A 16,619-nucleotide genomic window follows, 5' to 3' on the forward strand; every position below is an offset into this window, starting at 1 on the left:
TAGGTTTACCCGTCAGGGCAGCCAACACGTTGCTATGTCGTCCGAAAGCTAACGATCGAAATTGTGGCAGTGACTATAGAAAAGACAATGAATGAAGAGAAACCTTTAACACCGCAACACCGTCATACCTCATCAAGACCAAAGAAAGTATTTCCATTAGTCATGACCTCGTATCCAGCGTGCGCTACCAACCAAATGTGGCCTTGATCAGTCCAACCGAAGCAAAAAAAAATATAAATCCTAAACGCCTTGTCATAACTGTCATCATGATCGAACCTACTCCATTCCTTTCACTCGGGCGGAGCACTAGAACGACCGCGTTCGTTCGGTCCTTGTGGGCTTACACAATGTCTCTGGCTCTGTCAATGCCGCCGAGGAGAATGTTGGTGAGTCTCTCTCGCAAAGATTTGTCGATCTGATCGACTCTGTCCCAGGGACGGGTGTCAACCATCTATCCCACGCCTTTTGTCAGCATCGCTTCAGCGGGGTGGGAAGCTAAGACGGATGGGTAGGCTCAACTTACGTCTCGAATCTTATGGTTCTCCTTTAGATCATCATCCAATTTCCTCAGCCATCTCGAAGCCGCTTCGTCTTTGCCGATTTGCAAAAACTGAATCCCTACTTGGTTTGGAAGAGCCCTCAGTTCATCCAGTCTCCTCGCTGCATCGACAATTACCTCCTCTACCCCATCCTTGTCGTCCGCAGCTCCGTCCGTGATCACAATGAGGTTCAGCATTTTCGGCTTCTCGGGAGGAGGTGCCCGCTCTCCCATCCGTCGCCGATAGTTTTCGAACCGGTCGATATAAGCCGTCAGGATCGTCCAAAGTCGCTCGGCAATGAAGGTTCCGCCGCCAATCTCGTCTGGACTGACTTCGTTGGTCAAGAGATCTAGAACCCGTTGTCCATCTCGGATGCTAAACTCGTCTTTATCTTCGTTGCAGAAAAAATGCACATCTACGCCGTCGCGGTCATAGTGTGTTACAATATCGACGATATAGCGCAGAGAATCGATCATTTCGTCCCATTTCGAACGCTCCCTTGTCTCGCAGTGGTCGGTCGATGAGGGGACGGCTTCCATCATTGAGCCCGTGTCGTCGAGAAGGAAGACGACGTCGAATTTGGAGAGCATGGCGAACTCCCGGTCATCTTCCCTTCTACCATCAACACGATTGAGAGGCATCATGTCGTTGAGTTTGACGGGGACTATGTTGGAACGGGATCTCCCAGGAGAGTTGTTTTCTTCGGAGTTTGGGTTGCTGATGCCTAAACCTACGGGTTGGGAATGGGAAGGGGGGCGAGTGGTCGATGCTTCATTGCTGGCTGAGCTCTCTGTGGAAAGCCTTCCCATATTCTGGCCTTGGTATGGAGGGAGGCTCTCATCTCTTGGAATCCGTCTGAAAGGGAGTTCCCCAAATGTATCAGACCCAACTGCGGGAGAGGGTGGGATACTATTGGATCCGGACAATGTTTGTTGAATCATTCGGATAATGAATTCGGCGACGTCACGGTAACTTCGATCTTGGTTGTTCTCCATCTTGATCATGGTGCGGTGGTCGCCTTCAATACCGATAGTCTGGCAGTCGAACGAGCTCATGGCTGAGTCTGGGTCGGTTACCTGAGCGTTTGCGTTAGCACCATTTTAAACCGGAGGTTTTTAGGTCCCGGAGGAGACCCATCGTCGAGAAGAGAGACGACATTCCGACGTACAAATCTCATGCCAAACATTGGCTGCATCTCATATGCAATCACGATCGGAATCCTCGTCCTTGGGTTGTTTCTCATCTGATCGAACCTAGCGACAATGGTGTTCAGGTCCTCAGACTGGATGCTCAAGCTGCCTATGAGCGTGTCATTGCCATGGAGGAACTTTACGATGCGAGAGGCATATCTGGCTAGCCTGGAGCCTTCCTGTGATTATCTCTGTTTGTCAGCCAGTGCAACATACTGACGGGTCTCGGAGCCTTTGGGGTTGTGGACTCACGAAGGGGGTGCCGAAGAAGAAGATGCCCTTCACAAGGCACTCTTCTCCATTGAAGAATGTGCTTTGGCAGTCCTGGAACCGCTCTAGCCTGTGCGACTCTTCAGATAGAGCATGGATAAGGGCCTTGAAGAACACAGTTAAACAAGACCACAACAGATCGCTGAGTCGACAGGGAGTCCTTTACCTGGCAGACGACCAAGCCTCCAAGGCTATGGCATGCAAAGTACATTGGGCGCTTGGATCCCTGTTGTAACGCAAGTCAGCCAGGAACAAGCATAAAAAACTGTTATAGCCCGACACACCTCAGTTCGGTCAGCCCTCAGATGATTGAGGAAATTCTGCGATATCTTGTCGATCGTTGCAGTGGCAGCGGAAGCAAACATAGCGCTTGCGCGATATCCCACGGTTGCAAAGCGACCGGCCAACTTTCGACCTTTCCACTTCATGGGATTCAGCGGCCTCGCTTTGACGTCGTCAGGAAGGAAATCTCTGGGCCACATGTGAGGCGCGCCTTTGTCCGTGCTCCAAGACTTGAAGGCATGCCCTCCGAGGCCATGAACGAAGTACATACTGTGTTCGGCAGTATTGTTAGCAAGAAGCTATCATCATCAAACATGAATCCTGGTCCTGACAAGTCGGCTTACTCGAATTGAGGGTCATCGTGCTCAGCGATGGTTGTTACACCGAGAAACTCATCGCTAACCATGATAGCTGAATCTCTGACATCACCCGCTGGATGCTTTGGGTAGATGCGCGTAAGGTTGAGCCTGTCACGCAAAGTTTTACATCTTTCCTCCGTCTCCTGGCGGATTGTGACGACCGCACAGAGCGTGCGCTGATTTGTCTCCTTGGTCAAGGGATTGACAACGGGGTCAGAATCCGGTCTCTGTCGTCGGATATGCTCAAAGACGTCGGTTTCCGTGGTCCCCAATGGAAGATTACGGATTGTCAAGGTCATATAAGAGTTTCTTTCCGCGTGACGATGGCCGTGGCTGGGATGGAAGCGGGCGTGCACCCGGTGAGCATGTTTGTGGATGTTATCGATCAAAGCCGCCATCTTGGACGGGCTCGAAGTCTAGAAGATAAGTGGCCTGAAGTTGTTGAAGTGGGCAGGCATTCGGACCTTCTGGCGTGGCATCCATCAGTATTTAACCTGGACCGGGATGAAGTTTGGTTATGCGGCTCTGCACCTCCAACTACGTTGACCAGCCTTCACCCAATCTGTGGTCAGAATTTCCTGATGGTATCCCATGGTGGAGTTGATACTAGCTGGGTGACCGGAAATCAGCTCCGTCTATCCTCGAGGCATTCTCGACAAAAACCTCAAACAGCAAGGTCGCAACACAAGGAGTCGCATTATTCGCCAAGCGCGGGCTGGCCTGACTCCTTCCCCAACGGTTCTCGTACGGGGTGCACTCCAAGATGCGCAAGAAGCACTACGCGCATGCCAACATTCCCGGCGTCGCCCCAATCAAGTTTTTGTGACGCCTATCCTTTGGTTGAGATGCTTTCTCCACACTTCTCAAAGGACAATCAGGGCTCTTGAGGATTGACGACAAGAATGGCGTTGCTGCCCAATCGAAAACACTTGTCCCGAAATGCTTCCGAGATCTTGTGGCCTTACTCTGCCTTGCCGGTTTTGCTTCTATTCCAGTTGTATCGGGATTCCCACAGTAGGAAAGAGTGAAGATTCTCGGCACAGGTAGGACGAACCTGCACAACCCATACCCATTGGCCTTGTCTTGGCGATTTACGTGGGGAAGAGGGGCGTTGTCTTAGACCCCTTGTTCCCAAACCCTGTCATGGGAAGAGGGAGCACGTCGTGGTACCTGGTCGAACTTAGGAGACCCCATGCCTGTTACGGCCCATCCCGTTGTCTACCTGATGATCACCCTTACCAGTCCGGCATTTGGCTCGTCCGCTACCCATTTCACACTCTGGCCATCACGCCAACGCAACACCGCATCTTTGTGCTATTGCCACTCCCGAGATAAGAAAGGTTCTCTCTGTGAGAGCTAATTCGAGATTGGGCGCCAGCGAACACTGATTGTCAGGCTCATCGTCAGTGGAAAGCGGTTGAGAGTTTTCTGTTGTGTCACTCGAAAAGCGTTCCGCAAAACGATCACCAGACTTCGACCTCAAACGCCGCCTCACTGCATGACGAGGCGTAAAATACCACCGGCGAGATAAATTTCCCTGAGGTGTGGTTGTCACTTTTGGTGCAATTGGCGAAGACTACGCCATATATGCGTGTGTATTACAGGGGGTGAGAAGAGGAAGTCGTTCATCCCCGCGGGGTTCCTACCCAGGCCCTTCACAGTTAGGACAACCCATCAAGCTGGTCGAAACCCTCTCCGCAAATCGCTGACCAGTCGGCCGTTCTCTGGAATATCTCCGACCTCATTACCCCGTACTAAGGAATTTGGGGTTCGCAGCTTCCGCAGAGTCTATGGTTACATGAGGCTCCGCCGCACAGCTCACGAATCATCGAGGGATTTAGCCTCAAGGGGACTGGTTTAGGCAACTATCAATAGCTGCCAAATCAACTAGATGGCTATCTGGTTAACAATGATTCCTGGGTACAACCAGCCGTTGATTTCGGGTTGCATGTTTTTGCCCGATGGTGAGGCCGTGACTCGAGTGCCAAGAATACACCCAAGAGCCGCGGACTATCCTCTCACGTTTATCAGCCCCTGTTCTGGAAATGCGGGAGACAAAACAGGTAACGCAGAGAACAACCCATAGTGTTTCATCAGGACCCAACATCCGGGGAATCCCGCTGATATCCCCTATCAATGTCACGTCAGCGCCTTGCTCAGGCCAGTCACTCCCCGGAACACAAGGCCGACGAAAGCAAAATGACGATGTTTCCAAACCCTAAACCTCGTCCGCCTTGTACCTTATCAATATTATGCACCTGGTTACCCCGAACACATACGTGGCGAGCTCTTATCTGCTCGAACGATCCCTCACATCAACGGCAACCATCTCTCAACGCCTTGCCTCGTCTCTCAAAAGGACTGCCATGCGTCCGACTTGCCTCTTGACTCGGCTTTTGATACACTATACCACCGCCCCCTGATGCATGTAACTCGAGGTGATACTTATGCACGCTGTTCTGCAGAGTCTGCATGTATTGTCACTCGAACACATGGCTGACACCGTGACAAGTGAGTTGTCATTTGCGCTGAAGCGGGTTCCTGTTCTCACTGCCCTGGCAATATGTGACAGAGACGGAGGCTCAGTCCTCTCCGAGCACCGAAGTACACTACGACATAGCTACTGTACTGGATCCCTCAATGCGAGTTTCCGACCCATTCTTCAACCCCTTATGCCAACCAATGCCTTTCTATAACCAAACTCGCCGGCCAGCCCTGCTCATGTCCGCCAACCAGACTAGTGTCTGAGACAAAATCCCACTTCAACAGACATGGTAGATCCGGAAGACCGGATTAAGCGCGCTTAGCCCATTCTTTTCCAGTCCTCCTTCCTTGACCTTGCCTGAACGTGTCTCAAGTCCCCACAGCAGAGCCTCACAATACTACCTAGCGACAGAAGAACGGAGACACTGTGAGTGATGGACGGTCAGGATGGACTTCGCAGGATGCATTGATGCCAGGCTGCGATGCACGGAACAAACAAAACACGGTGACGACTTACAGGCTGGAGCTTGGGAAGAGCTCAACTTTGGAGACATGCACGACACTTGAGACACTCTCACTTCAGCCTCAACTATCGCTAACGACATGTGTCACTCGGCGATCACATTGGGACAATCTTTCACGGCAACAAGGCAATTGACCATGGTAACAGCAGATGATAATTGTTCTTGCAAGACAGGATAGTAAACTGTCAGCACCAAAATTCCTTGAATTCCCACCACATCACAAAAATCTCAGATCGAACCTCCTCCCAGCACTTCTTACGCCCATCATTCGACCTTGTTGCTCAATTTCTCGATCTTCCAGTCACGCGAGAAAACAAAAAAAAAGCTCCTGAAGACTCCGACCAATGCACCCGTATCCCGAGCCATCAACTAGTACACGCTATGTTCCTGAAAGCAAAATATTCTCTCAGTAAATCCCTGCCGCTCAACCCCTTTCTCATCTCTTGTTCAAACGGGCTGGCTTAGTAGCCACGGCTCGTGAAGACAGATAGCTTGGCGTTCTTCGGCGCCCACATGGAGTTCTCGAGTCCCGTCTTTCTCTTCGGCAGCAGCGCATTGGTTGTGGTGTTGGTCAGGGCAGGGCGGTAGGGTCTAGCAGCTGGGTTCCATTGTGCGAGGGGCCGGTTCTTGGGCGCCCACATGGAGTTCTCCATGCCCGTCTTTCTCTTCGGCAGCGAGTTGGTGTTGGTGTTGGTGTTGGTGTTGGTGTCGGCGAGTGCGCCGCGGCTCGGACCGCCGCCGGCAGGGACATAGTCGTTGTAGTAACCGGCCTGTCGAAGACAAAACATGTTAGTAAGTGCTGCATGAGAACTGAGAACTGATTGCGGTCAAGTGATCCGGGGGGTACAAACCTTCTTCAGGACCTCATACTCTTCCTCACCTTCTCTGAACCAAGCTTTCACCTCCTCGTCGGTCATCCAACTGGGCGACTCTGGTGCGCGCGGGGCTTTGTAGCGGACTGTGCGGAAGGTCGGACGGGGGGCCGGACGGGTGATGGTGTGGGCCGCTTGGCGAGGAGTGGGTGACGCCTTCAGGCGCTGAGTCTCGAGGTGCGACTTGTAGGCAGCCGCACTGCGGTATGCGTCCTTGTTGAACTGCTTGGTGTAGGTTGGGAAGTCAGACATGGTTGCTGCGGTTTGGTTTTGGGAAGTGTGAAGTTGCGTTGGTTTGTGATGGAGTCAAATGAAGAAGATGACGGTTTGTAAGAAGGAGGGAAGGAAGGAGCAAAGAAGAGAGGGGAGGAAAAGGTAGGTATTTGGTAAGGTGGCTGGTATCTATTGAGAAGGGAGTACCTATTCAGGGGATTTATTGTCCCTATCAGTGCATTATACTTGTATTGACCCGAATCTACGTTCGTGACGGATATCATTTCAATCCCAAGATACCACTCCTACATGGATAAAGGAAGGGCATAATACGGCTTTCAGACTACAACCAGGATCGGGAAATCAGACATCGTCAAGTCTACGCAGCCTCGACATCGGCCTAAGCTGCCTTCGACGACATCCAGGACATAGCTCACCTCCGACTTGAACGCCGTACGGTATGGAAACTTCGCGAGATGCCAGACCCGTACGTATATCCAGCAGGTTAGGGGGGCAAGTGCAAGCGGAAGTGGGGACTATGGACGTGTTGAGAAAGCAAGTGCATATCGAGAGTTGAGACGAAAGACAGGCAGTACCTGTTGAGGTTGTTGGTATCTATTAAGAAAGCGAGTGCCTAGCCCTTCGCCCTTCCGTTACCGTACGTTACACCCCACCCTATCAGCACAAACAGTATGGAAGCAGCACCCTTCCAAAATCCGTGGTTGGCACGCGCGCCGCAGAGCTGGAGACAACCTCTCAGCCGAAAGCTTTAAGCCGGTATCAACCTCGAAGAACACTGCTGCGCTGCGCGACAGCACCTACCCCGACCCCTCTTCGGAGACGGCGGGTAAGAAGTAAGGTACTTGCGGACGTTAAGAGATTAGAAGCTTTAGGTAGACGTCGATCGTAACCCTAATTATTGTAATTATATATATGTAACTAACAAACCTCCAGACGCGCCCAGGTATCACAACACCATTATCCGCGACTTCCTTGCCGGATTGGAAGCACCCCTCCGAAATCAGGAGCTGGCACGCGCAATGCGAGCGCGATAGGAGGGCAAGTGCAAGTGCAAGCGGGGACCCAAGGACGTGTTGACAAGGTAAGTGAATACTGAGAGTTGATATGAAAGGCAAGTAGTACTTGTTGGGGGAGGTTGGTCATCCATTGAGACGGAAGACGGCGCCTATTGAGAGCTGAGCACATCAGAATGGCAAGTGCAAAGTGCCAATGGGGACCGAGAGTGTCATTCTTTCATCTAATTCTTGAAGGAGAAAAATTCATCACTCAGCATTTATCAAAACTTCAGAATTGATTTACACGATATGATATCAATTTGATGATGGGGCATCAAGGTCGGTTTACAAAGCAAGTACCAAAGACCGCGGAGTATGGCCGCGATGGAAGTACCAGCGATACCAAGACTTCTGCTAGTAGCAAGCCGAACACTTGAACCTGTCTGTCGCCATTGATCTACCGTCCTCCGTTTTGTTCAGCCCAAATACTCTAGCGAGGTTCGATGTAATACCGGAACGGTTATCGCAACCCCGGAAATACTCCCAAGCTCAAAAACGGCTCCAAGTTTGACCGCAGTGGCTATCGCGCTCATGCCCGTATTGTCAACAACGACCATCACAAACCCGGCAACGCTCTCAAGCCTGTCGACGCTCCCAAGCCAGCCAATGCTTTAATAATAGAGCTCTGTGAACCCCCCTTGAGAGTATCGCCCTCATTCGGTTCCAGATGTGCTCGATGGGGTTGAGATTTAGACTGTGTGGTGGATGGTGTATGCGCAACAGGGCAGTCGGGCTTGGGTTACGCCGGGAATATTGTCGCGGCCCTCTCTGTGAGCATCTACAAGTTCGATACCGTTCTTTCACGGCTCTTTACATCGAATTTGGTTTTAGAATATTCGGTAAGTTAGGATGGAAATGGGTCGCGCTAGTCATTGGTACTTGTAAGTGAAAATGATCATATTCAGCCAACCATCAGATGGGAGTTCGGGTTGACTTATCCGGGATGTATTAATTATATGGACTGATATATGAGTAGATGCAAAAAGGTCGTGGGAAGATTTTATGGACGAGATCATGGGAAAATCACGGAAAGGTTGTCAGGGAAGTGCGACAAGTTAGGAAATTAGTAGAGAAAAAATTGATGGGAGAAAAGAACTTTTGGCGACGACCTCCTCCTCCTCCTGCTTCTTTGCCTTCTTCGGCTTGTTCTTGTCCAGCCTCCTAGGCTTGGGCCTCTCGGCAATTTCAACCTTATGAAATACACGCCGAGACGACAGTCAATCGCAATAGCACAGGTAAAGCACTTACAATCACTCCTTCTTAGGCTGGTCAGCCTTGGACACATCCAAAGAAGTGTTCGGATGGTCGAGATCACAGAGAGCAGGCTGCTCCGGGGCGCTCGGAATTTGGCGGGAGCATAAGTTCTCACAAGCGTACGCCTGCTGCTTTCTGTGCTCCTTCCACTCCTTCAACAGCGCAACAATACGTCGGTTGCTCATGGCGCGCTGGTATCCGGCTCCGCGGTAGGCCATGGGGTCAAAGGGTGTCATGGCGCTGTACTGGAGAATTTCCGAAACCGAGCAATCGTCTGACATGATGATTGTTTTGGAGAGGATGTTAAGTTGGATGGCTCCGGGCTGCGGGGCTGAAGAGGGACTGCTCCAGCTTTTGCTTCTTGGTCTCCAACATCCTCTTGTACGCGGCCATGCCCCGGTAGGTATAGCGATCGAATGGCTCCATAGTGGGGAAGTTCGAGAACCTCGGCGTGCGGACCTCGTAAGGGGCACGCGCCTGCTTGTTCTCGCTCTGAGAATCGGGCATGTCGAGAATTACTGCAATGGTGGGTTGGTTGCTTGGTAGAGGAAGGCCTGGGTAGCGGTGCGTAGTGAGTACAAATAAATAGAAACAAAAACGGAGGAAATGGGGAGACGGGAGAACTCTATATGGAGACATTGAGAATGGCACACAAGAGCTGGTTGGAGTGAAGTGTCAATAGGAGTGAAGGGCTGTGAGGAATACATGTTTGCGCCGGGACGGCACCCTTCAGTCTGGTCTCACGTCGTCTTTACTGAGTTCTGCGTGGAAGTACATGACTAGTGCGGAAGACCCGGCTGCTTGTTGTTGATCTTGATTATTGTTCCGTAACTAGCAATGTTTCGGTGTGTTAAGGTCATGGAGTTGTCGCAATGTTCATCTATCACGTAAAACAAGGAAAAGCAGTGGATACAGAGGCCCCAAAAGTTAACGGAGGAACCACGGTAATTTTAATATTGTATAGAAGCATGAATTCAAGTACTAGACTGGTGGCAGGAAGGCAGTATTAATTTCTTTTGACAGGGCCCAATGGTTACTAAACATCCCACAAGTATTCATCGACTCATGATTTGACCATTCTAATTATTCAGGCCTGAAATCTTGCTCTGTGGAACTCCGCGTAGTATTACTACCTCTTCAGTTTATATGCCACCTCTCTAATAGTTCCTCCTTGGACCCATATGTCTATCCACTGGCACAATCTCGACTGTCGGTCAAGTGGTCGTTTGAATGTTGCTGGTACTGATTTGCACTCAGTCAGTTTTTGGATCGTGAAGGTACATCTCTTGGGACCATGTGATTTACTCACTGTCACTTCTTCTCAGGCTCGTCAGCCTCAGGTGTCTTTGGGGCATGTCTGGAGTTGCCAAGGCCGTTGACGGGCTTGCCGTTGGTGTCGAACATCTGTCGGAACTTGGTGAAGTCCGGAGCGCGGCCGGCGGCCGGGACGTAGTTGTCAAACTCGCCCTTCTGTAACGAATAATGTCAAATCAACAAATGAATGTTTATGTGAGCATCAAATGCGACGGAATCACATACCTTCTTGGCCGCCTCGTAGTCGGCATTGGCTTCCGCAAACCACTGCTTAACGTAGTCGTCCTCCTTAGCCTGCTCCTCCGCGTTGGTGGTCTTCTTCGCAGAGCGGTAATGCTGTGTGTTGGTCTTCTGGGCGGCACGGGGCTGGTGCAACCTGGCTGGCTCAGAGTGCTTCTTGTTGGGAAAACCACGGGAGGCGTTGATCGCCGGCTGGCTGCGGTATGCCATCTTGTTGAAGGTCTCGGTGCGCTCGGAAGGCTTTTCGTTGGATTTTCCGCGCAAGGCGTCACAGGCGGCTTGGTTGCGGTTGGTCATCGGCTTGGACAACTTGGCGGGTCCGACGTGCTGCTTGAACTGTCCACGCGAGGCACTGGGGGTGGCTTGGCTGCGGTAGGTCATCTTGTTGAACGACTTTGCCAGCTCGGAGGGCTTCTCGTTGGATTGACGATGCGAGTCATTGTGGACGGCTTGACTGCTGTAGGTCGTCGGCTTGGACGAATTCGGGGGTTCGGACGGCTTGGGCTGGTCGTTGGACTGGCGACGGGCCATGGAGGCATTGTAAGCAGCCTGGCTGCGGTACGCCATGGGGTCGAAAGCCTTGCTGCGCTGGGGAAAGTCGGCCATTTTTGGAAAGTGCGATGGTGTTGGGGTGGGTTTCGGTATTTTTTGTGTGGATGTTGGAGGATGATGTTGAGAGGAGGAAGGAGCAAAGCAGAGAAGCGAGGGGGGACGGGCTTTTATGTCGAGAGACGACTTGGAACTGAACAACATGGGAGAGTGAACAGCCAGGCTACTCAGAAAACCCTCAAGGTTGGTACGTGAACCTTGTGATTGATCCCCGTCACTTGCAGCTGATGTTCGTTGAATGGTTTGCTCCTCAACCTCATCGACGACTGGAAGCTTCGAAAGGTCAACAGTCGCCAACCAACGGCACTGTTCGCATGTCAAACCAGGTTCGTGATGGGTGAATGCCCACAAGCCTTCCGAAATAAGTTCAACCTTGGCCCCTTCACTTCGGCATTTTGAGAGGTTTTGTCCCTCGGGCAAATGTTGTTGTAGCCTGGTCAACTCTGTGCGTCAGTAACAGGAGATGTCCCGTGATGAAAACATCGATGCTGTCCAGTATCATGCCTCCTTGAGTGTCCGGATAGTAGCAGGCACATCGTGGAATGCTACGAAAAAGAAAACACGGTGAGAATGCAAAAAGGGTTGGCGGTAAGAATTTCGTGGGAAAAAAAATGAGCGCAGGAGCTAATACTATCACAAGATATCTATACAATGAGGTATTGAGGGTTTCTCGGCTTGGATGATGTTGTCAACGGGGACGAAAAAAACAATGGCTGTTTCCGACACCCCCTTTTATTCCAGCCTCCACATGTATCATTTACTTGAAGTTGAGGGCATATCGGCGTCTCATCCAGGCCCTTAAAGACGAAATCCCCCAGAACACCTTAACGAGTCGAATTCCGAGTGCCAGTGTTGGGCGAAGCGTCACCCTTGGAAGACTGACCCCTTTCCTGCACCTTCGGAGCATGCATCGACTTCGCCAGGCCGCTGGTGGGCTTGGTACCTCTATGCTCGCGGATAAACTTGCTAAAATCAGGAGGATGACCTCCAGCGGGGACGTAATCCTTGTAATAACCGGCCTGTGAGTTGGAAGTGTTGAGTTAGTGGTAGTTGTTCCTCCGTTTCTGTTATCCATTCCAGACGGGAGACATGTAGCGAAATCGTGAAGCCAGTTCGATATCCGTAGCTTTTCCCTTTCTTCGTATTCACGGTCGGCATCAATGTACCACTACTTGACCTCCGCATTGCTCATGTGGTGAGGAGCATCAGGATCGGTGTCGATATCATGCGAGGGAGGATGATGCGCAGGGCGGGACTGCTGCGCCTTCTGAGCTTTCTGTTGCGACGGGGGCTCCTCTTTCGTCTGGTCCTCTGTAGTCAGGCTTGTTAGATGGGCGTTATATGCAGCTTGACTGCGATACGCGTTTGGATTGAACGACTTGTTGGGTCTGGGGAAGTCTGACATTTTGAAGTGGTGGTGGGTTCTGATGTTGGGCGTGGGTTGAAGAAGGTGCTTTGGGCCAAAGAAACAAAAGAGAGAAGAGAATGGAGGGTATAATCCATGTTAAATAGGGCGATTGGCGTACCTCGACTCAACCATGTTCCGACTCAATCAGTTGCATGACTGAAAGCTTCAAAAGTTTGCTTCGGCCTAGTCACAAAGCATATTCTGGTCAGCCGAATCCAGCCATTTCGTCTCCATTGTACTTTGACCTGGCTCTGACTAACGCTGGCCTTCTCAAAAACTCGAAGTTCCAAAGGTGTCGAGGAAAAACAAGGGGATCACTTATGAGTGTAAATCTTGTAAGGCTCCGCTGGGTATCAATGAACAGAGCGAGGATGCAGACACGAAGCTCAGCGTGCAAGACGAAGAACAAGAAAGAAGGTACCTCTAAGCATCCACTACAGATTTCCAGGAGTCACGGAATAAGAGAGATATTGTGGCAACTAAAGCAAAATGGTATTGGGTATTGGAGAAATCAAGACCAGAAAAAAAGAAGAAAAATACTTCCAACGCTTTTCCTTGCGTCCAGCTTCTCCCTTGCGTTCAAGTGAGTATCTCCAACGATCTCCACGTTTCTTTTACATTGATTCTTCCCCAGAAAAAAATCCTCCCTGTCATCCTGTTGCTGCTTAATTTGTGTCGTTGAGGGTGGGTTGGCTCGTCGTCATGTTCCTCTTTTGTCTGCTAAAAACTTGAGTTAGTCTTCTTGAACAAACAAAGCCTCTACCTACACATTAACTCGTATCAGGGTAACCAGGAACATACATTTGAACAGGCTTAAACAAGCTTACAAAGTCCCCGAGGCCCGCTGGCCGGCGCCCGAGGCCCGAATTTTGCCCATGTGGTTGATGTAGGTCCGACCACGGTAGGCGTTTGGGTTGAAGCCACCAACTTCGGGCTCGGCCTAGAACTCAGCGGGGCTCTTGGGGCGCATCTTGAGCATGCGCATGTGGTAGGTGAAGCCACAGTAAGCGTGGGTGGCGAAAGGCCCGCAACGGTCGGGCCACTGCCCCGTCTTGAACATGTACTTATAGAAAGTAGGGCCACGGTAGACGATGGGGTTGAAAAGCGCCTTGGCCAGGGCGTCGTGCTTGGGAATGTTAAGCATTTTGGTGGAAGTTGTTGGTTTGCTGGTAAAGCGTGGGTGTGTTTGGTGGAGGAGGTTGATGTATGATGGAAAGAGAAAGAGAGTTGGTTGAAAATAGGAGGGGTGGTGAGGTTTATATACGTGCCTTGAAACAAAAAAGAACCGTGGGTGCAGTGAAGGAATACATACAGACTAGGTGAAGAGTCGTCGTACTTCACAGACGCCGAAGGCCTCCTGAAGTCCGTGGCAAATTCCTCCTACACATCTAGGCAGTGTACTTACATGCAAGCAGGCACATGCTGCATATATTCACTCGGTCTCATCAACTGCACTCGTGCCTTGGCCAGGTTCAAGAAGCTTCTCAACCTTGTTGGATCTAAACCTGGAAAGTTGAAGGACCGGTCTCCCCAAACTTGCCCAATATGGGCCTTGCCTCTTGCACTTCGGCATTCGCAGACACTCTGTCGTTTCGAAAACTGCTGACGTATATTAGCAGATCGTATGAGTCAAGACCAGAATACCGGTTGCCTATCAACGACTGCGTATTGTCTTATGCCAGTCATCTTGCAGGTTGGTCTTATCATCTAGATCTTAGACAGCTACAGCAAGGCTATGGCGGCGGCTACATACTGTAGAAACCCGCGGAACTGGCAAAAGGCCTTCCCTCTTTCAGCGCCGGCATATGGTAGAAAGCTGCCAGAAAGCTGCCAGGAATTTGCCTTGTATGCATGCATACACCAGCAGATGTATTTGTCCCGTTACTAGGTACACACTGAAGGATACCGAATAACCTCGAGAAATTCGAAATCCAGCTACCTCCACTAATTGCCGTTTCAAGCCTACATATGTGCCCAGTCGGTTATCGCCTAAGCCCGCGAATGCGCATTCAAATGTAGTGTATATAAGGCAAGCTAGTTAAGAGGGCTGTGTTTTCGAGCGGGGTGACTGTCAACTGGGCCTTTTCTTCTATTTCTTTTGTGGGGGGCGGGAGCTTACAATCCTAACAAGCAAGCGCTCGTATGTCACTATGTGTGCTCAGCTGTACGTAGAGCAGCTTACGGGTCTGTGCCAGGAAACGGAATTACTTGAGGGGGTGGCTCGATTCCGAGTTTCCCGAGATTATTCGGTATTACCCCCCATACTAACTTGCCCACATCCGAACGCACAGTGACCAGCCTAATACTGCCAGCTTCCTGTACATATGCCGGTGCTGAAAGAGAGAAGGCCTTTTGCCAGTTTCGCGAGTTTCCACGGTAGTCCAAAAAAAAAAAAAGAAGAAAAAAAGAAAAAACATGTCAAGGATCCGATCCATGTACATGTGAAGGATGAGAGTATGTACTGGCTCTCTTAGCGACAGAAATTTCAAGCAGAAGCAGTTCGAAGGGAGAGTATGATGATTTAAAGAGGCGATGGGATGTAGGTGGTCTGGGAGGGTTTGGTTGCTCGATACGAGAGCGACGGACAGAGACGGATGTATTCATTACATAGGTACAGTGATGGGCAAAAGTCTCATCTTGGACACTCTGGTGCATTATCTCGGCAATGACGATTCTTCCTTGGATGAAACGATAAGATATGAGATAAAGCGTCTAAATATACACTTGAAGAGCTAATATTGATTCAACGGGGTGGTCATCTACAAGGTCCCGAAGGGGTTGTCACAAGCAGAGGAAGCGGGGAGAACGAGATTCAGGATGTCAGGTAACGATGCCCTCAGACCATGCATCGTGCGCATGATCTTAGTTTGAAGGCGAAGAGGCCATAAGAAGCTCTTATATGCAGATAAAGCTTTGCCGGAGTGGTCAGACGATCAAATATGACTTCCATGCTGCTGTCTGTCCTTCGCGGCGGGTGATACCATAAGATGATTCTCATGACAAAAGATTGACGGGGAAACAATCAGATGCGTGATGCGTGTGACTTGAGAAAACCATGCAAAAAGTCCAACAGCAAATTCCTGACTAATAGTAGATACGGTTGACTGGAAAGGGGAAGATGACAATATTGAAGGGCCAAATAAGTGGCGTGGTCAAGGGAGTGCCTCTAGGATACGCAAGCCGGCCAACCTCGGAACTTGATGCGATGCACTTGGCACGCTCAGTCAGAGCTCGCGGCTTCTGGGTCTGTCAATGATCTGGAGAGACGAATAATTTGCGTATCAGACCATCACCGGATAGCTCCGCATACTGATGCCGATGTGCCGGGCTGTGGCCGTCGCTGTTAACTTCTGAAAGAGTTCGGAGGCAGGAAAAGTTTTCGTTTATGACCCCGGGACTCTGTGCAAAGGAAATCCGCGGGGAGTGATTGAGGTCACGTCTCAGATAGCCCACGATGGTAGAAATGATAGTGTCCATGATGAGAAGTGGAAATGAGAAAGAGGATGACGAGACGGGCAGCCCTTGCGGTGTCTGATAGGACAATCGATAAGATAAGGTAGGCAAGCACACGAACCAATCAGAGCAAGGTGCCTTGCCTAATCGGGTTTGATAAGCTAAGATAACGCAAGTACATCTGATGTGCATGCACAACGACGCACTACCACTTATTCACCAACTGTTCACGCAGGCCTCGATGAGAGTTACGAAGAGGCGGAAAGTTCAAGCTTTACTGCCATTTGCTTTGGTCTACCTCCAAATTTCCGAAACCAACCAGATGCTTGGACCGCGTGACCCCCGCTCTCACCCCGCTTACCTACCCAGAGGTACTCACAGTCCAATACGGTAACGACTGACGATCGAATAGATACACATTCACAAAAGGCATAACATCGAGACACAAGTGGAAGGGGACGGGAGTGAAGCAAGCAAAGTTAGATTAAAGAAGCGATGAAGACTGGAAAATCATTAATTACAAACGCCAATG

At 50.6% G+C, this 16,619-nt stretch overlaps 5 protein-coding genes across 5 annotated transcripts; all 5 read right to left on the reverse strand.

The window, feature by feature from the left end:
* Positions 1–340: 340 nt before the first annotated feature.
* Positions 341–4,518, reverse strand: SMAC4_00317 (uncharacterized protein; the record flags this gene model as incomplete). The annotated part of the gene is made up of 7 exons (XM_003351725.2): positions 2,626–4,518; positions 2,284–2,551; positions 2,166–2,225; positions 1,982–2,104; positions 1,708–1,908; positions 524–1,615; positions 341–451 (listed from the first exon to the last, which is right to left on the reverse strand). The coding sequence occupies exons 1-7, from the start codon at positions 3,036–3,038 to the stop codon at positions 341–343; spliced, it is 2,268 nt and encodes a 755-aa protein (XP_003351773.1). The 5' UTR covers positions 3,039–4,518.
* Positions 4,519–6,109: 1,591 nt separating this feature from the next.
* SMAC4_00318 (uncharacterized protein) lies at positions 6,110–6,772 on the reverse strand (the record flags this gene model as incomplete). The annotated part of the gene is made up of 2 exons (XM_003351726.1): positions 6,110–6,418; positions 6,500–6,772. 2 exons carry the CDS (start codon positions 6,770–6,772, stop codon positions 6,110–6,112), a joined length of 582 nt encoding a protein of 193 aa, XP_003351774.1.
* A 2,287-nt stretch (positions 6,773–9,059) lies between these two features.
* On the reverse strand, positions 9,060–9,344 carry SMAC4_00319 (uncharacterized protein; the record flags this gene model as incomplete). The annotated part of the gene is made up of 1 exon (XM_003351727.1): positions 9,060–9,344. The coding sequence occupies one exon, from the start codon at positions 9,342–9,344 to the stop codon at positions 9,060–9,062; it is 285 nt and encodes a 94-aa protein (XP_003351775.1).
* Positions 9,345–9,366: 22 nt separating this feature from the next.
* On the reverse strand, positions 9,367–9,570 carry SMAC4_00320 (uncharacterized protein; the record flags this gene model as incomplete). The annotated part of the gene is made up of 1 exon (XM_003351728.1): positions 9,367–9,570. One exon carries the CDS (start codon positions 9,568–9,570, stop codon positions 9,367–9,369), a length of 204 nt encoding a protein of 67 aa, XP_003351776.1.
* An 804-nt stretch (positions 9,571–10,374) lies between these two features.
* Positions 10,375–13,839, reverse strand: SMAC4_00321 (uncharacterized protein; the record flags this gene model as incomplete). The annotated part of the gene is made up of 2 exons (XM_003351729.2): positions 10,603–13,839; positions 10,375–10,533 (listed from the first exon to the last, which is right to left on the reverse strand). The coding sequence occupies exons 1-2, from the start codon at positions 11,368–11,370 to the stop codon at positions 10,375–10,377; spliced, it is 927 nt and encodes a 308-aa protein (XP_003351777.2). The 5' UTR covers positions 11,371–13,839.
* Positions 13,840–16,619: the final 2,780 nt, after the last annotated feature.

The sequence above is a fragment of the Sordaria macrospora genome, chromosome 1 (genome assembly GCF_033870435.1).
Source record: "Sordaria macrospora chromosome 1, complete sequence".
Lineage (NCBI taxonomy): Eukaryota > Fungi > Ascomycota > Sordariomycetes > Sordariales > Sordariaceae > Sordaria > Sordaria macrospora.